General features: G+C 33.7%; 1 protein-coding gene across 7 annotated transcripts in view; it reads right to left on the bottom strand.

The window, feature by feature from the left end:
* The window catches only part of DYNC2H1 (dynein cytoplasmic 2 heavy chain 1), a 376,702-nt gene that overhangs the window by 308,139 nt on the left and 47,743 nt on the right, over positions 1 to 20,820 (bottom strand). For 5 of the 7 annotated variants that reach the window (XR_013829425.1, XM_079929106.1, XM_079929107.1 and 2 more), the window contains exons 21-32: positions 15,482 to 15,631; positions 14,488 to 14,693; positions 13,342 to 13,497; positions 13,138 to 13,252; positions 12,420 to 12,590; positions 11,063 to 11,445; positions 8,931 to 9,063; positions 8,717 to 8,834; positions 7,016 to 7,128; positions 5,136 to 5,255; positions 1,967 to 2,117; positions 26 to 231 (exon numbers count right to left, since the gene is read on the bottom strand). Coding sequence is in view for 6 of the 7 variants with exons in the window: in XM_079929106.1 (XP_079785232.1) it covers positions 26 to 231; positions 1,967 to 2,117; positions 5,136 to 5,255; positions 7,016 to 7,128; positions 8,717 to 8,834; positions 8,931 to 9,063; positions 11,063 to 11,445; positions 12,420 to 12,590; positions 13,138 to 13,252; positions 13,342 to 13,497; positions 14,488 to 14,693; positions 15,482 to 15,631 (2,022 nt within the window). In the remaining variant the exon portion in view is untranslated. Of the gene's footprint in view, positions 1 to 25; positions 232 to 1,966; positions 2,118 to 5,132; positions 6,177 to 7,015; positions 7,129 to 8,716; positions 8,835 to 8,930; positions 9,064 to 11,062; positions 11,446 to 12,419; positions 12,591 to 13,137; positions 13,253 to 13,341; positions 13,498 to 14,487; positions 14,694 to 15,481; positions 15,632 to 20,820 lie in introns of those variants that run through there. The other 2 variants (XM_079929110.1, XM_079929111.1) reach the window with 2 other exon arrangements.

Below are 20,820 nucleotides of genomic sequence, written 5' to 3'. Positions count from 1 at the left end.
TAAACATTTCTGCCACAAGTCATACCTGGTACTCATAAGTATACTGAAGTTCAGAATCCACCATTTGAACGTAACATGTGTGATTGCTTTTCATATAGAATCTAACTTGTTTTTTCCAAGCCCAGTCTTCAGTTGTATGAACCTGAACTTGGTTTAACTGCTTCACCACATCAATATTATGAATAATATCAAGAATAAGTGCTTTAAGTTTAAGCTCCAGAATGCCAGATTCTGTATACAATTAAAATAATTGGGGAAAACGTTAGCCTGTGATTTATGTACTTTATGATTTTATATATATATACACACACACACACACACACACACACACACACATGATTTCTCAATAAATGAATTTAAATGGTAATTTCATGATACATTTGAATGGTATAGTAATATATATCATGCAAGTCAAAAGAATGTCAAATCCACCAATAAGAATTGTGTGTGTGAAAACTAAGATATTAAAATTCAATGAAACCAGGGTTCTGGTTCCTTATGCAAGGGAGTAACCACACTCAGCCTGTCTCTCCCTCTGAATGCAGGTATAAAACACGGACAACATACATTGAACTGCTGTTTAGGACTCTGAAAAAGTAAAGAGTATCAGGCAAATTGGGGAAGGGAAAAATTAGAAGTGCCACCGAACCAGTGGTAAATTTACCTTTTTTCTTTTTCTTTTTCCTCTCTTATATCCATGGGCCTGGATTCAATGCTGCCAGAAACCCATACTGGTGTAGACAGAGAGAGGTCCAGGAGAAGGCTTTTAACTCAGACTTGAAAAGCAGAAAAGGAGTCTCAGCGCTGGCAGCTGAGACCCAGAAATGCCTAAAACTCTGAAGGAAGGGAACTGTCCTCTGAAATCAGAGGAGCTATGATCCCAAGACAGTGGGACTAACTCAAATTGCTCTTTTTCTCTCTTTTCTCCCATCAACTGGTCCAAGACATGGGCACAGTCACAGAAAGTGTGAAGGAGAGTACAGTACATGAAACTCCAGCTTTCTGGCCAGAGGACCAAAAGAGGAGCCCAAGGGAACCACAAAATCACTGCTAAGACCATGGAAGGGGAGAAGATTGGGAAAATGACCCTATAAACTTTATGAACTCTTGAGCTCAGCCTGAGCTGTGCAGACCTCATCCTAAACATTAAACCAAAGACTTTGATAACTGGCCACTAGGTGGCACACATGTGGGGAAGATCTCAAGAGTGTAGCAAAGACAGAACAGACATTGGAACCACAACCCACAGAAAGCTGGCTGAAACTTGTGGCCTGAACCCAACAAGATCACTTGCTAACAGAAAAATATCAACATTATCCAGCAAATTTAAATAAGACTCAGACTCTTATAACACAATATGCAAAATGTCCAGGATACAATCCAAAATCATTCAACATGAAAAGAACCAAAAAAATCAACTCACATCAGAAAAGACAATAATAAAGGTGAAATGAAGACATTCTCAAGAGAAGGAAATCTGTAAGATTCACAGTCAGTAAATGGGCTCTAAAAGAAACACTAAAGAAAATTCTTCAAAGAAAGAAAATGACAGCAGAAGGAAACTTGGAGGTTGAAGGATGGGCAACAGAAATGGTAAGCATCTAGATAAATATAATAGACTATTCTCAGGTCCTTTAAAATACATTTGACAGTTAAAGAAAAAAATTATAATCTCATGGAGTTTTCAATGTCTATAGATATCTATAGACATTGAAAACAACATAAAAAGGGGAGGATAAAGAAACCCATATGGTGGTAAGGTTTCTACATTCCACTTAAAATAGTAAATTATTGATTCTAAGTACAATATAAAAGTATGTATATTGTAATTCCTAAAGTAACCTCCAAAATAGACACACAGATGATTGATTGACAGACAAAAGCACAATAGATAAATTAAGATAGAATACTAAAAAAATCTTCAAATAACCCAAAAGTAGGCAGAAAATGGAATATTTTCCCATACCAGTATTCCCTGGATCCTCAGAACTTGTATCAATGTTAGTATAGTGCTCTAACTTATTCACCAGTTGTGTTTCAATCTGATGAAGACTATGATCTTTGATGGCATTTTCTACATCTTCAGTGAATTTAATCTGCTCTGCCAAGCATAATATCTAATGAATAAAGAGAAAAATTATTTTTTAAAGCTGAATTTACTTAGAAATATTTTATAAATTTAAGGAAAGATACCTTTTTCCAAATTTCCAATTACATATTGGACCTCTCTACCTGAATGTCTTACTGGCACCTCATATATTAATAGAGCAATACATTTGTAGAAAAAGCATGTGTGATGCAGCCCAAGCTTACTTCTCAGAGCTCATCTTTTACTATTCTCCTATAGGCCTATTTTTGGGTCTTAGAGCCCACCAAGCTTATTATAACCTAAGTGCTTTGTACTTTCTTCCCATGACTCTCCTCATAAATGGCTTCTTTTTAACCAGTAAGATGCAAAGATAACAGAGTATGATGCATTCTATTTAATAAAAAGAGTAATCTTCTAGCATTCCAAAATAATCTCTCAGCATATTACTGAAGTCTACAATTTCAAAACACCAATTTTATCCTAAATTAAAGTCTGTCTTAATCTTTCAGTCTAATACCCATAAACAGAAACTAAATACAGATCAACTTCATGTTTACATAAAATATGAAATATTAATGCCATTTGAGAGGATTTCTATAATATTATCAATATAGCAAGGTTACTGATAAAGCAAATGATACATTTAAACACCAGATTTCGTAAACTTGTATTAAAATACTTTGATACAGTTCTTAGATGAACAAGGAAAACCAATAACCTCCTTTAAACTAAAGACATGATCCATCATTGTATAAAAACACTAAACCTACTGACCAATTAACTACTGAACAGATTGTTTTTTTCTTATATATACCTTTTAGCATCCAGAAAATATCATCAAATGCCTCTATTTATCAGATTAATCCATTATCTATATATAATTTTAATACTTAATATAGCAGGCTAAGCTGCTGTTTGCTCTTAGAACATTGTACAAATACCACATTAAGTTCTTTAACAAAAGAGAAAGCCAATTAGTAACTTTGCAGGGCAAAGTCACCTCTCATACTTTGTAGTACAAAACTCACCAGCTTCTTTAATCAAGTATATGGTGAAGTGTTTAAACAGATCCAAATCTGCTTTGTGAGAAAAGACTTCGCTTTTTAATTTTCATATGAAAATCTTCACTTGCCACCTTGAAACTAATAGTCATATATATGGATTTCCACTCAGGCAATACTACTGAATTTCTGTATTATAAATAAATTTTAATAATAATGCACATCGATATCTCAATTTTTAACAGTCTGCTATACGATTTCTATGAGAGGCTAACAGAAATGATGCTCAAGATACAGTCTTACCTAATTCTCGTGTCACATTACCATTAAGATACCTGGACAAACACTAACATTGTCTAAAATGTAACGGTCGTTAAGGGTGCTCTGCAAACATTATATAATTTAACCTTCAAAATGAGTTGCCGTGGAGGTATTATTATACCCTCTTAACTAAGTGTCAAAAGGAATCACTCAAAGTATAACTGGAAAAGGTAGGATTTGAACCAAGGTCTGTCAGATTTTTTCTACTTTATCATGCTGCCTCCTTCCCAGACCAGAAAGTGCTTTCTCTACATTATTTCAGGTCCTTACAAAGATGTCTTTAGAGAACTGAATTAATAGTACACAGTAACCTGTACCAGACATTCATGTAACCAGTTATACTATTCAATCCCCTTATATAAATGCTCTTGAGATAATTTTTTCTTAACATTAACTGCTAATAAACTAGAATTCTTTGCTTTGATAGCTTATGAACTGTATACATGTTTAGTAGTTCATATTTTTACTTGACTGCTCAGAGCCCAGAACTAAGTTTCAGGCTCAAATCCAGCAACATTCTCTAGCCTGTAGCTCCCAGTATATCTCCTGATATAACTGTCATTTACTCAATCTAATTATTATGCAATTCTTACTTTTGTATATTTTTTAATATTGTGTCTTTTACTCTAAGTCAATTTAAATCCTACCTGGAAGTTGACAGAGTACTAGGAAACATTTCCAGAGATAATAAAGCATTTTAACTCTGACTTTCAATGGCATTATTATTCATCAATGACTACTTTTATTTTTCTCTAAGAACAAGAGTTTTTAAACATATTTTAGTTTGACTTAAACAGCTAAAAGATACAAAGTGATATGAGTGATAAAATGGCTAAGAATCCAGAATGTTCCAAGTTTCCTATTTAATTTCTCATGCTTTAAAAGAACCAACATAAAACCCTGTTCCAATAGCTACTAAATGTTTTAATCTGAAAAGCAAAAAATAGTTAGGTAGATTTTCCTGTGAGAAATCATAGAACATCTCAATGGCTGCCTTTCATAGTCCCTAAGAACTAAAGTTCCTGATGTCTTACCTCTGTAGTGTTAGTCTCAACCAGCAATAAAACTAATCCTGAAAAAGGCAGGATATCTAACCCAAGTCTTAGTGCTACACTTTAATAAGGCCCAGAACGTTTTGTAAGACACATATCTAGCATCCAGTGTTTCAGGAATGAGCTCCTATGAACACTGACCTGTAGCAATCTCTATAACAACCATGAAACCTAGCGCTCTTCTTCCCTGCCAAAGTTCTAGTTAAGTACTGTGATTATGTTTCAGACCAACACTAACACTACTAAATTCCCACCAGCTCCAACCTCCTAGATGAGTCCATGGGAAGGGTGGGAGACAATGTTAGAGATCCTGTGCCTCTCCATCAATGATGGACTAATCATCTGGAACCAGGAAACTAATACATGACTAATTCTGCCTCCCAGTTCCACTCCCCAATGGCCTGGGTAGCTTAGATCTCAGCAGGCCTTCTGCTTGTAAGCATCTGAATTATGGCAAACTAATGGAGCTAGAAGAGAATTTCACTATTGTGCTGCTCCTCCCTCACATTTAACAGCTGAGGGACTGAGACTCAGATATTAAGCAATTAGTCAATGTTAATTGTTAGATAAAGAGAAAACAAAGATCCCAGTTGTCTAAGCCTCCTGACCTCTAGGTCAGGGATCTTCCAATGACACCATGCCTACCTGTACTCTAGACATAAGCCCTCTTACCTGTGAAGGGAAAAAGGATGGGTCAATTGCACCTTGAGAACTTCGTCCAGCAGTAACACATTCCGTCAACAACTCTTTCAAAGTTTGCTTCATTTCCAAGGCTAAATCATTTAACCAAGTCTGAAAATAAAATTAGAAAATATATTATTTCTTATTACACAAGTCATAAAACAAAAACACAAGCTAATGACTCTATTCTTTTATTTCAGGAGGAAGGTTATAATTTCTTATTGACTCTCACACTCCCAAAATGTGTTGTATGGTATATAATTTTTTATTAATAAATGATTTAAATGAAGAAAACAATTTTTTCACCTCTTCAGATAATGTTAAGTGTGAAAACTCAAAAATATGTAGTTAGTTATCACTATCACCATCTATACAAACCAAAAAAACATGAACATTTAAAAACTAACCCATTCATTTCATCATTATGATAAATCAAACTAGATAGCTGGGCCAATAAATTAGAGTCACAATGACTAGGTAAGTCCCCTAGCTCACACTATCCTGATGATCTTATATTCAGAAACCTGTAACCATAGGAAGGGATTGCTTCATTAAGGTGAACCATATTATTTAAGGAGTTAAGATCCCTCTTCAAACAAAACTAATTCTGTTTCAAGGTCAAAACAATACATTTTTCACTCATTTGATTATAGATAAAATAACAAAAGTTTAAACTAAAGTTAAAATAATAATGATGATTAATAAAAATAGCATGAATATTTAAGGATCACTACTTAACTTTTAAAAACTGTATCATTTGCAATAAAATATAAGAGCAAAAACTACAATCTTAAATAGCTTTTCATCATTACCTTTTTTAAGTTCTAGCTCTTTACTGTTTATCTTTAGAGCACTTTCCAGTATTAAAAATAGCACAAACTTTTGCCCAGTTCAAAAGCCACTGCAGCTAAAGAGTAAGAAGCTCTCAGTGCACGGCAGCAGACACCTACTCTGCTAATCATCACAAGAGCTCCCGGAGCGCTGCACTACACCCAGCTGCTAAAAGCTCTTTCTCTCTCTGTTCATCCAGTCCTAATAAAATCACAAGAAAGGAAAACAACAGCAAAAACAACAAATCTCTTCTCCAAATATGGGAGCTACTTAACAAACCTTCTATCCTTTCAACCACTTGATTTATATACTCAACATCCAATAAAATGTTGAGGCCTAACCAGGAATGGACTTTTTACTAGACTGTACAGATACATGCATGATAAGGCATGGCCCTGACTTGCAGTTGAAAGATACCTTTAGAACTTAAAAATTACAATTCAATGTGTTACATCCTATTGCTGTTGGCTTTAGCTGTATAACTGTAATAGGCTTTTGACAGTTCACTTCTAGTCCTGCAGAACCAATTAATCAATAGTTGTACTATAAATGCACTAGTTTCAAGTTTACTTGTTCATTTAAATCATCTCATACAACTCAGATTTTAAAGAAAAAAAAAAAGAACAAAGACTTATTGAGCAGTTATGTTCCAAACACTATAGTGTACCTAAAGCCAATTATCTCATTTAATTTTCAACAGTAAGTCTTTGCTAGTAGGCCTCCCATTTTACAGTTAAGAAAACTGAGACTCTAAATTATATAGCTGATAAGTTGTGGAGCTACAATTAATATCCAAGTCTTCTTGACTCCAAAGCAAAAGTTGTTTTCAAAATTACATGCTGCCTTCCAAAGACTAAAAATACATACTCTCTTTAATATCAAATCACTCTGAACCTAACAAAATAAATTAGTTTTTAAGATATAAGTTTCCAAAAGGCCTAAATTAACCAACTTACTCTACAAATTGACTGAATTAATTTTGATACAAAGTTCATATCGTTAATTCTTTATACTTTCACACTTGAAAAAGAATTACTTACCTCTACATTATTTGACAGAAGAACTTTGTTTTTAAAAGGTACAACTTCTCCCTCTAAAGATTTCATTGCAGTTATATGTTTTGATTCCTCATCAAAGCACACACTGTTAATGCCTACATTACAAAAGCAACAATTTATATGCAAAAGTTTCATTAAAGACATAATTATTAGACAGTATATATGATTACCACATAATACATAAAGTATACTTCATAATATAGAATATATTTGAATTATATTAATTCAGTTATATAATGAAATAGAACAGCTTTTCATAACCCAAAACTGGAAACAACCGAATGCCCACCAGATGAATAGAGAAACTGTGGTATATTTGAACAATTGACTATTCTAAGCAATAAAAAGGAATAAAATATAGTTTTAGGTATCTTGAAACCATTATGATGAGTGAAAAAAAACAGGCACAAATGAGTGCATAAGAATACGTACCAATGATTCCACTTACATTATATGAGACAAAAAGATAATAGGGAAGGGGGAGAGCAAACAAGATTTCCCTTCCCCAAAATTTGCACTCACTTTATAGTATATAAAAAAACACATTACCTAATTTTGATCTTTAGAAAAACCCTGTAAGTTATTATTTACAATTTAAAGAAAGAAACTAGATTTCAGAGAGGTAAATTAATAACTAATAAATAGCAGAGGTAGAGCTCGAAAGCAAGCTTTCTGATTCCAAGAGCTCTTTCTACTATCTTCCACAGGCAAAATCACAGTTACAGATATAAGCACTCTAACGCTTCAGATATACAGTGGTTAATAAATACTTCTGTAAAGCACCAGAGAGTAAATATCTTAGGTTTTTACAGGTCATAAGGTCTCGGTGTCAATTACTCAACTCTGCTTGTAGCACAAAAGCAGCTATAGACAATAATGGACATGGCTGTATTCCTTCCAACAAAACCTTATTGAAAAAAAAAAAAAAACAGAGAGCTACTCAGATTTGGCCTGTGGGCCTACAGTTTGCTAATCCCTGACTGCAAGTGAAGATGATGAAATTTTTTTACTTCTTAAAGTTAATTTGAAAAATACAGCTCTTTTCCAACAAATAATATTTCAAGAAAATAATAATCATCGTGTTTGTAGCAAACCAATTCTGAATGCAATTACCCAACTAAAATGATTCAACAACATCGAAGCATATGGCACTATTACTCTACACTTTTTACCAGGTAATCTCACCTCTTCCTATAGCCTAATTATCATCTATACACAGATGACTCCCAATTTTACATCTCCATCGCACGTATCTCTGCTAACAATAATTGCCTACTGAGTATCTCCACTGGGACATCACTCAAGAGACCTTAAACTCAATAATGAATGGACATGTTCTCCTTCACTTCAGACCTCTGCACATCCTATTCCCTCTGTTTCCCCATTTTTCCTCTAGCTAAGACCTATATTTTCTTCAGATCTCACATGAGATGTCATCTTTACATACCCAAAACTGAGCTAAATGTCTTCACAGATGCAGCTGTAACACCACATACTTATGTCGACCATAGAAATTGTCGTATATTATATTTGTCAACTTACTAACTTGCCTCGTCCACTAAACTAGAGTTCTTTGAGTGTATGACCTGTATTTTATTCAACAGTCTGCCTAAGAGCCTAACATAATGCCTGGCAGATAACTGAAACTCAATAAATATCTGTTGAATAAATGTTCAATCTTACCAGCAAACAGTTTCTTAAGGTGAGACTGAATCACTGATGAGTTAGTAGACTGGCCCAGTATTTCTAATAAGTCATCATCACCAATAAAGTAAAATCTTGGGAATGCTGAGCGTTTTTCCTAAAAAAAAAAAAAAAAAGAATAATCTCTTTTCAAATAATTAAGATATTAAAGTACTTTATAATTTATTATATAAGATTGTTTTTAAAAACATGCCTCCAATAATTCATTTAATGATTTCTGACATCTTTGAAGCTGATCAAGTATCGTTAGTAGAGAATTTCTGATTCCTGCATGAGTAGTTAACGTTGTGACTCTATTATCTTTCTTGATGTCAGTCATTATTGATCTGCAGAAGAAAAAAGTTATTTTCACATCTATTTTAACAGTTTTTGGCTGAAACAGGGATGTGGAGACTTTTTTTTTGCTTGCTTAAAACAAACTAGTAACATCAGTATAACAGCAATACATTATTATACTTCTAATAAATAATCCTCAAAGTTAATAATACTCCATTACCATTTTTAACCTCCATTATTGCACATTCTCTTATTTCATTCACTCACTAAACAAATATTAAGCCTTACCTCATAGAGATAATGGCCCAGTGACAGAGAAAGATATTAAATAATTTCTCCAAATATTCAAATAAAATTATGATAAATGCTAAGAAAGGAAAGCACAAAGGACTGTTTTGTACTAAGAAAGAATTAGTAAAAGGCTAATGCGGAAATCCCTAACCTATGACTTAGTTGAGGAAGTAATTTAAGCTGAGATTTGAATGATAATGAAAAAGAAAAAGGCAAAGAATAGGAGGGAAACAGTTTCTGGCAAAGACCCTGAGAAAGAGCGTGGTATGTTAGAGAAACTAAAGGCTAGAGTCACTAAAGTTAAAAAAAAAAAAAAAAAGAGAGAGAGAGAGAGAGCGCAGCACAAGAAAAAGCTAGAGAAATGGACAAGGAGCAGATCCTTAGATCTGCTTTATCCTCAGAGCAATAGAAAGTCATTTTAAAGTTTTACTTAATGGAATAAAGGAAAGAAGTAATGTGGACTTCATTTTTCAAAGATTACTCTGGCTGTTGTGTGAAAAACTTACTGGAGAAGACAAGAATAAGAATTAGTCAAAAGATTAGCCAGTAGTACAAGTGAGTGACAACAAAAATACTTCAGGTGACAGGGCGAGAGAGAGTCAGGGGCATATACATAGTAACAAACGCAGTAAGGTAGATGGCTAGTGGGAAGCAGCCGCATGGCACAGGGATATTGGCTCGGTGCTTTGTGACAGCCTGGAGGGGTGGGATGGGGAGGGTGGGAGGGAGGGAGACGCAACAGGGAAGACATATGGGAACATATGTTTATGTATGACTGATTCACTTTGTTATAAAGCAGAAACTAACACACCATTGTAAAGCAATTATACCCCAATAAAGATGTTAAAAAAAAAAAAAAAATACTTCAGAATAACATCAAAGAAGTAGAGATATAAAAGATATAATAAAATCGATTAGTAGGTTAGAATCAACAAAATTTGGTAACAAATGGATTTGGAAATGGAGGAAGAGGTCAAAGATATCCATTAGCTTCTGCCTTGAGCAGTTAGGTGGTACCATTTATCGGGAAGAAACCAGAGAGAAAAGAAAAGGGACTGTAGGAAAGGGACTGGGGGTAAATTCATGAATTTAGTTTTGACATGTTGAGGATATTTAATACATTTGGAGCTCAGAAAAGAAATATGAGCTCAATAAATAAGTTGAGGAGACCTCAGCAAATAGATGAGAATAGATTCTGAGAGTGGTTAAGATCATTAAGGAGAGAACATAGAGTGAGAAAACCTAAAGCTGAAAGGTGGAGAATGTCTACATCTAAATGTTTAGAAAGGGCTGAGGACTAGGAATCAGGAGTGGAACCAGAGAAATGGGCAGAAAACCAAAAAGGACAGGATCACAGAAGCCAAAGAACAGACTTTCTAAGAAAGAAGAAATTTTCAACTCTATTAGATACTAGTCAGAGATAAAGTAAAATGAAAAATAAAAATGCCCATCAGATTTACAATGGGAAAGTAATTGGTAACTTTAAGAAATACTAGGTATATATTAGTAATATTATTATTACTATTATACTATAGAAATATTATTAATATAGGTAGAGTGGTAAAGATAGAAACCAGATCAAAATGATTCAAGTATATAACTGAATGAGAGAAACTCATTTCTCAGAAGGATCCAGTAGGAAAAAAGTTGAAGACACAGATGACGCTAATAATGTAAAAGTAATTAGCTTGTATTAAGTACCTCACCATATGAATAAAAACCATCATATGTGTCTTTGTCTTATGTAGTTGTACTGACCTAAAATCTTCATCAAGTCTGTTGAAGCGCATCTGTTCTTTTGGCAATGCTCCACGGCCAAAAATGGGTTCCAAATATACCCACTTTCTCTGAATGTGGTTTAAATTCTGTAGGTACTCATCTAACTCTGCAAGTTTTCTTTCCCAAATTGACACTTTATCTTCAAATCCTTTATAATAAGGAGAATCCTTTAAGGACTGAAGAAGGCACCTATTATCTCCAACTTGATTTACTATATCCTTCCAGTCTTTAATCAGCTTGATAGTTCGACTTTGGCTGTCTTCATAATCAACCAATGTAAATACTGCTCCAACTCCCCAAAGATCAAGTTCTCGTAAAGCTTCTCTGATTGTAATTTCACCTTGTGCACGACTATTTAAATCCTATTTAACACAAAATATTCATATTTATTACTTCAACATTATCATATAAATAAGTTATATCTATTTTATAAGAAGATATATTTTTATTTGACTTTGCACCATAAAGAAAAAAAAATTTTAAGTGGATTATTTTCATAAATCCAAGAGAATTACTGGCAAACGTATTAAGGGATATCAGATATCTAGTTCACATGGTCAAATATATACAGAGTTCTGCCTTATGCTTTTTACTTCTAAAAAAAAACCCCAAAATTTAAGCATCCACTGCAAACCACAAAAATATTTAAAATTTTGCAGAACTCAGCCATTTTATTGTAATTTAACTGTAAGTTCCAATACATCTAAAATGATTAGCAACCATCTAGAATTACCTCCTACAGCAGTCATGCTTTATAACCTTATGATTATCTACATATGCTCCAGGATTATCAGCAAAGATGAAAGTATACATATTAGATAATATATTAGAAAATAAAACAATTTGACATCAAAAGTCCTTTTTTTTTACATTAAATGGGCAGAACACAAAATAGAAAGTCTGCTACTTATGATATAATTGTACAAGTTTTACTTTCACCTGAGACCTATGCTAAAACTGATTAGCAAATTGGTTCCTTGTTTAGTTCTCTGTATTTTTGTACCCTTAACTTCTATTTATAATATACCCTATGATTTTAAATGTATTTTATAAAATGCTTTGTACTTGTTTGCTTTTTGATTAAAGCTGACTTCCTTCTTAAAGTAAGACATATTTTATTTCAGATTTTTTCTCTCAAAGAAGGGGTTTATATTGTTTCTATAACCCCATCGATAGATTCAGATGTATTACTAATGAAAGAATAATGGAAAAATGGAACACTGTCACTATTTTAAGGGAAGAAAGAAATTTAACTTGCTGCTTTATTTAAATAAAAAATAAAGCAATATGTCAACAAAGGTCAGATCTATGAGATATTTATAAAAGTGATTCTTACTTTAAGGTCTGAAGCTTTGGCAACAATTGTCTCAGCTACTCTAAGCAGATCACCAAACAGTAATTTATCTAGACTAGTCCCCCGAGGAAGGCCAAGTAGACGAAAAAGGTCAAGCCAGTGATCTGGAGAAAGATGCTCCCCTCTCACATATTTCAAGATAGGGACTGCGATCTGTTAAAAAAAGAAGACAAGAAGACTTATGTATGTATATATACAAGCAAAATGTAAATTATTATTTGATTTTATTATAATTATCTATAAGATTTTTAATTACTGTATTATCTTATTTAACAATCTTAAAATCAAATTCTTAAAAAGAATTGTATAAAACTTTTTATTAAACATTGCTGTGGATACATGCAAATTTCCCTTGGTAGCTTGATATATTTTAAAATATGACCTAAAATATTTCTATTTTTATAAATTTAGGAAATGACCTACATCCTAAATATGCTAAATGACCCATATCCTAATTGCTAAGTTATAAATACTCCACTATATAACTTTAACCATAAATTTCTTAGTTATAACTTCTTTCAAACTGAAGCAGAAATATCAGTAACTTCTATGGTTTACTCTATACTTTCTATTTTTTTCATGTAATGGAATCATTAAAAATATATAAACTAAAATTACAGTTCAGTCACTACATAATAAAATGATACATGAAAGCTCCAAACACCATTTTTAAATAGTAAGATAAGTAAAACCATCTTACTTTATATTTGTCAACCTCTGATTGTAATTTCACCGTCATTACTGAATGTTCTTCAACCTTTCTTAATCTGTCATGCCAATTCATCAGAAATTCCTCAAACAGATATGTCTTAGTCCTGTAAAATACCAGAAACATACCTTAAATTTTACATCCCAAAAAATACCACAAAACTATCAGAATCTAAATACTATTTATGAATCAAACCTAAAAGTAATCCAATCTTCATTGGCCATTTCTTGAAATCCTTGCTGAAACTCTTCATAAAGGGCCCAAATTTGTGCACAGCTCTCAATGTCCTTAGAGATGCTATATGCCAAGGAGAAGTTGGGCTCTTCTAGGCCAAAATGATGGCAATCATCACTATAGAAACAAGTAGCAAATATCATTAATTTTTTAAAAAGAAAAACTGTTAAATATCAATAAGTTTAACTAATTAATATTTAACTGCATTCCCTGTGTGTGTTTGTGTGCATGTATCTGACAGCAGAGGTAGACAGTGGGAGGCTATGTCTACTTTACATAAGAATTTTACTTAACTACTTAGGAACGAGCTCTTCCAAATTCATTAATATGCATTTTTTCCAAAGGAGTCAAAGTAAAATTGGTAATATATATAAATATATCTTATGTATATATGTCATATATATAAATATTCAGAATTGCACAAATTTATGGATTAATCTGAGAACAGATTAAAGAATATCCATTAATATTCTTCTAGGTTGAAAGAATTAGCTTCTAGAACATAAGATATTCTTCATCTAATTAATGTAATGTCACTTAATAAACGTGGTACTAAAACCTCCACTCACCTATGAAGCCAATTAATTTATGGATGCATTTACCTAAATGGACCAAACCTAAAACAATTATTAAACTTAATATTTGTATTATTATAACATAAAACAACAAATATTTTTCTTTGAAGTCTCATCATTTTGCTAGGTTCATTTTTTTTCCAGAAGCTCTAAAAGTAATTGTCCATTAATTTTATATATTCCATTTTTAAGTACAATGAGATCACATAAAGCAATATTCCAACTCCCTAATTTAACTTTTAAGTAAATTTAATTTTCTATTATTATTATTATTTAATTCGCTATTATAACTTCTATTATTTCTATTCCTAGGCCTAACCAGAAATCTGCTTTTCTCTTAAAATCCTAATATAATTCAACAACTCCTAAGAAAGCAGTAGCATGAGCACTTAATACTGGTATTTTTAAAACTGCTGAAGTTTATAAGGAAAGACATTAAGATAATAAATATAAGAACATTACTAGCTTAATATATAAATACAAAACTCTCTTTTCCAAAATGTGTACTACCAGTTTTAAAGAATAAACATACACAAGCTTTTTTCTTATGACTTCAAGATCATCAAACTCAATTTTTTTCTCTTTTATTGACTTGGCACTTTTATCAAGAGTATTTTGCTGGCCAGTTTCAATAACATCATCACCAGGCTTTAGTTGGTCCCAACGAGCTTTAAATTTTTCCAGTTCTTGATAATAGATCTGAAGACGTGATTTCACATTTCCTTTCATCACTTCAATCTATAAGGCAATAGAGTTTACATAATTTAATTCAAAGTAAAATCTTACTTTATATTCACATTTTTATTTCCAACATTTCAATTTAAAGGTCAAAAAATATCAGTATCAGCTTTTCAAAGATTATTCTTTACTACTGATTTCAAGTACACTAAAATAACTCAAAAATAAATTAGACCATAAATTTACAAAAACAAGAGATATACTGCAAACATCATCATTACAAAATCATTCATGTGATTAACAGCATCCATCATAACTATCAACAAAATCAATGTGATAAAAAAAATTTGATCAATGACCTCCAGTTGTTCTACCTGATTATACAGCTGTTTAATAAAGGAGGGCATTTCCCAGTCTCCCATGCAGCTAACAGCCATAAGACTAAGTGCTGGTCAATAGGATATGAGTGCAATAGATGTGTACAACTTCCAGATTATACCCTTAAAAGATACCATACACAGTAGGTAAATAAATTTATTCATAAGAAAGACTGAAAATAATGTCACATACATTCCTGGTACGGTAGGAAACAAAGATAAACTATATGACATGAACATCATTTATACAAAGTGTTTTACTGTATGGAAGTACTGAGGGAGGTCAATTTCATCAGCAATATATTGGGTTGGCCAAAAAGTTCCTTCAGGTTTTTCCATAAGATGTCACAGAAAACCTGAGCTTATAAATTCTTACAAACCTGAGCTATAACGGAATAAAGATAAGCAAGAAATCTTAAATGAGAAAAAAAAACTGTTTCCATTTTAACAAAATGACCAAAATGTTCTTACCTGATCTTTAATCATAAGTTGGTGACTTTCCATCATCAACTCAAATTTATCCCACTTAGCTTTCAGATTACTAATTGTTTCTAAACCTCCACCTGCCACAGTCCGTAAAAGTCTGTTTTTATCTTCAGCTTCTTGAAATAAGGGCAAAATCTAAAGGTTAAAAAATGACATGTGAAAACCAACATATTTTATCAAATTTATTAAGATTCCATTTATTTAAAATTGTTTCATGATTTGCTTTTTAAATCAAGATTTTTGCTTTTACATAATTTCGTTTTTTTCTGTTTTTTTTTAAGAAGATGTTGGGGGTAGGAGTTTATTAACTTATTTATTTATTTTTGCTGTGTTGGGTCTTCGTTTCTGTGCCAGGGCTTTCTCTAGTTGTGGCAAGCGGGGGCCACTCTTCATCACGCTGCGCAGGCCTCTCACTATCGCAGCCTCTCTTGTTGTGGAGCACAGGCTCCAGACACGCAGGCTCAGTAGTTGTGGCTCACGGGCCTAGTTGCTCTGTGGCATGTGGGATCCTCAAAGACCAGGGCTCGAACCCGTGTCCCCTGCATTAGCAGGCAGATTCTCAACCATTGCACGACCAGGGAAGCGCAATTTGTTTTGTTTTGTATTTGTTTTTCTTTTGGTTATTTAGTAACATATTGTCTAGTCTCCATGTGTTTGTGTTTTTTATGTTTCTTTCCCTGTAATTCATTTCTAATCTCACAGCGTTGTGGTCAGAAAAGATTCTTGATATGATTTCAATTTTCTTAAATTAACTGAGGCTTGATTTGTGACCCAAGATGTGATGTATCCTGGAGAATGTCCGTGCGCACTTGAGAAGAAATTGTAATCTGCTGTTTTAGGATGGAATGTCCTATAAGTATCGATTAAATCTCTCTGGTCTACTGTGTCATTTAAAGCTTCTGTTTCCTTATTTATTTTCACTTTGGATGATCTGTCCATTGGTGTAAGCGAGGTGTTAAAGTCCCCCACTATTATTGCATTACTGTCGATTTCCTCTTTTATAGCTGTTAGCAGTTGCCTTATGTATTGAGGTGCTCCTATGTTGGGTGCATATATATTTATAATTGTTATATCTTCTTCTTGGATTGATCCCTTGATCATTATGTAGTGTCCTTCCTTGTCTCTTGTAACATTCTTTAGTTTAAAGTCTGTTTTATCTGATATGAGTATTGCTACTCCAGCTTTCTTTTGATTACCATTTGCATGGAGTATCTTTTTCCATCCCCTCACTTTTAGTCTGTATGTGTCCATAAGTCTGAAGTGGATCTCTTGTAGACAGCATATATATGGGTCTTGTTTTTGTATCCATTCAGCAAGCCTGTGTCTTTTGGTTGGAGCATCTAATCCATTCACGTTTAAGGTAATTATTGACATGTATCTTCCTATGACTATTTTCTTAATTGTTTTGGGTTTGTTCTTGTAGGTCCTTTTCTTCTCTTGTGTTTCCCACTTAGAGAATTTCCTTTAGCACTTGTTGTAGAGCTGGTCTGGTGGTGCTGAATTCTCTTAGTTTTTGCTTGTCTGTAAAGCTTTTGATTTCTCCATCGAATCTGAATGAGATCCTTGCCGGGTAGAGGAATCTTGGTTGTAGGTTCTTCCCTTTCATCACTTTATCATGCCACTCCCTTCTGGCTTGTAGAGTTTCTGCTGAGAAATCAGCTATTAACCTTATGGGAGTTCCCTTGTATGTTATTTGTCGTTTTTCCCTTGCTGCTTTCAATAATTTTTCTTTGTCTTTAATTTTTGCCAATTTGATTACTGTGTGCCTTGGAGTGTTTCTCCTTGGGTTTATCCTGTATGGGACTCTCTGTGCTTCCTGGACTTGGGTGGCTATTTCCTTTCCCATGTTAGGGAATTTTTCGACTATAATCTCTTCAAATATTTTCTCGGCTCCTTTCTCTCTCTCTTCTCCTTCTGGGACCCGTATAATGCGAATGTTGTTGCATTTAATATTGTCCCAGAGGTCTCTTAGGCTGTCTTCATTTCTTTTCATTCTTTTTTCTTTATTCTGTTCTGCGGCAATGAATTCCACCATTCTGCCTTCCAGGTCACTTATCCATCCTTATGCCTCAGTTATTCTGCTATTGATTCCTTCTAGGGTAGTTTTCACTTTGGTTATTGTATTGTTCATCTGTTTGTTTGTTCTCTAATTCTTCTAGGTCTTTGTTAAATATTTCTTGCATCTTCTCGACCTTTGCCTCCATTTTTTTCCCAAGGTCCTGGATCATCTTCACTATCATTATTCTGAATTCTTTTTCTGGAAGGTTTCCTATCTCTACTTCATTCAGTTGTTTTTCTGGGGTTTTATCTTGTTCCTTCATCTGGTACATAGCCCTCTGACTTTTCATCTTGCCTATCTTTCTGTGAATGTGTTTTTTGTTCCACAGGCTGCAGGATTGTAGTTCTTCTTGCTTCTGCTCTCTGCTCTCTGGTGTATGAGGCTATCTAAGAGGCTTGTGCAAGTTTCCTGATGGAAGGGACTGTACATAATTTGTTATATCCTGGATATAAAGTTTCTAACGTTTATTATTATATGCAAACTCAACTAAGACACTTAAACATCAAAAGTTAAAAAGGATAATAAAAGTGGTAATATGAAACTTAATTAAATCATGAATATAGGAAGACAATACTATAGCTGTTCAAAGTGAAGTTCTTATTATAAAAGTTCCATTCATAAGAAAATGCTAAAGAGGCTTCTAAAATTAGTGACTATCTAAAAGCATAGATTAACTAAATTATCCTACTTAACAGAGAAGGGTAAGTCATGAAAAAAAAGGTACTTAAGAAAGGGAAAACTGAAGAATCGGAACCAAGCTCCTGTATTCAGCTTCTACCTGAAATGCCCTGAGCTGTGTATAATGAGCAGTCTGTTAAACAGTCTAGGTGTAGGTCAGTAAGTGCTAAACTACTCAAATTGCTTCTAGGCCTTTTAAAGCACCATAAAAGAACAGTGTCCTATAATTTATACCTGTGCTTTTACTACTCAACAAAGCAATAAAATCCACTGAAAGTATTTTAAAATCACTGTGCATATATAATAGGCAAAAAAAAAAAAATTAAAACATATCTCAATGACCAGCTTGCAATTTCTGGGCAGGATCAGTTTCATCTGAGAAACAGAAAAACAATGGACCAAGAATCCATGTTGTACTAGGAAAATCAGTGAGAGAAAAAATAGAGCAGGATTCTAATTTCCTGTATGTGAACAGAACTTAGCCTGTGAAGACATTAAAACAGTTTTCAAGTCCACCTGCATGTATTCCTACTTCTTCAAATCCACACGCCAACAGAGAGACATACCAAAACACAATTCTGTAACATCTTGCTGCTTAAAACCCAGCAACGACTCCTCAGTGCCCACAAAATCAAACCTAGGATCCTTAATGTGACTCACATGACCTAGATTCTGCCTAGCTCTTTATACTGTCTCGTGCCACTTCCTGCCTCACATGTTGTTCCCAACATACATCTATTTCTCATAGTTTTTGTGATGACACACTTTCATCCCACTTCATTATCAATCTCCTTAGCTGCCTCCATCTATGCTTGAAGTCTAAATTTCGGAAAGCTCAAAGCTGATCCTATAACCTCTACAGTTTGTTATCAACCAGATGATCTAGTTCAATCCTATGGCTTTAAACATCATGAATATTAAGATGATTTCCAAATTTATATCTCTAGTCTTCAACTTTACTCTAACTTCCTTATTCCTTATTCTACCTGACATCTCAATCCCCACCACTTCCAATCTCCAAACAACTCCCCTCTCTAGTCATCCTCATCTCAGTAAATGGTACCATTAGCTTTCCAGCTGCTCAAGCCAAAAACCTAGGAGACATGTTTATTGCTTTTTCTCTAAGCTCCGTCTACTTCTAATACATCAGAAGACCTTGGTGCTAACTCTAAAGTGCATCATCAATTTCTCCGGTTCTTTCCATCTCCTCTGCTACTCCATGGTACAAGCTTCCATCACCTCTTGTATACCAGTTGCAATATCCTACTAACTGGACTCTCTGCTACTATTGTCTCCCTCCAATCCATTCTTTACAGAGCAGCCAGAGTAATCACTTCAAAATGTAAACCAGACTGTATCCCTTCCCTGCTTAAATCCCTGTAAGGACTTTCTATTACTTTTAGAAAAAAAACCCCAAATCCTTATGATTGTTTAAAAGTACCTTCATAATCTGGCCCTTGCCTACCTCTCCAATTTCACCTCAAACCATTTTTTCCTTGAATAATATGGCTTTCTTGATAACTAAGTTTCTTGACAATATTTTCACCTATCTTCCTTAAGCATACCAAACTCCTTCTCTACCTTAAGATCTTTGTATTTGTTGTTCTATCTGCCCCCTAAATCGCGGAATGGTTGCCTCCTTAAGTTTTTCAGGTCTCAGTGCAGATAGATGTCATCTATCTGATAAGGTATCCACAACTGCCCACTCTAAGAAACATCCCCCAGATTATCATGCACTGCTCTAGCTCCTCTTGCTCCTCTCTTTTCTCTGTCCTGTCTCTGTCTCTCCCTCTCTCTCTCTCTGACACACACACACACAAACACACACACACACGAATGCAAATTTCATGAGAATAGAGCATGTTCATAGCTGTAACCACAACTCCTAGCACAATGCCTAGAATATATCAGGTGATCTATAAGTATCTGTCAAATAAATAAATGAATGAACGCCTCTGCTAAATCAAGCTAACTGCCACAGCTCATAATGCTATTCCTTCTTTAGTTATTTCCTTCTACTAGACAAATACATTATTTTATTTGCCTTTAAATCCTCTTTATACCTTTAAGCTTTCCATATAAAAGTTTATAATTCCTTCCACCATGAAGGTGTATTATTTCATTTACCTCTAATCTAATAATTTTAAGCCTATCACATAATAGGAGCATAAAAAACTTTGTATTCTATTTTGAATTATTTCTCCTCCTTCTTCTAAACATAACTAAGATCATCTATAATATGTTCTATAAAATTTTGACTTGCTTATTCTAGGCTCTAGCCTTCTAGATACTGTTTTTATGAATCCTTCACTTTTTTTTATCTTTGTCTCTAATTATGAGCTCCTCCATCATATGTGAGTGTGTGTGTGTGTGTGTGTGTGTGTGTGTGTGTGTGTGTGCTCCTAATTCTGCTCTAACTTCATACTTCAGCATCTTAAAAGTACAACCCTGGAAGTAACAGCATGAATTATTTATGTTTAGTTTTATTCTAATAAGCCACATCATAAAAGAGACCACAAATACTTCTGAAAATAATAATAAGCATTATTGTTACTGTTTCATTACAACAACATAACATCAAGAGTCC

This window comes from Stenella coeruleoalba (assembly GCF_951394435.1).
Source record: "Stenella coeruleoalba genome assembly, chromosome: 8".
Classification (NCBI taxonomy): domain Eukaryota; kingdom Metazoa; phylum Chordata; class Mammalia; order Artiodactyla; family Delphinidae; genus Stenella; species Stenella coeruleoalba.
The sequence above is the reverse complement of the archived record's forward strand: the minus strand, read 5'-3'. Positions and strand labels throughout refer to the sequence as shown.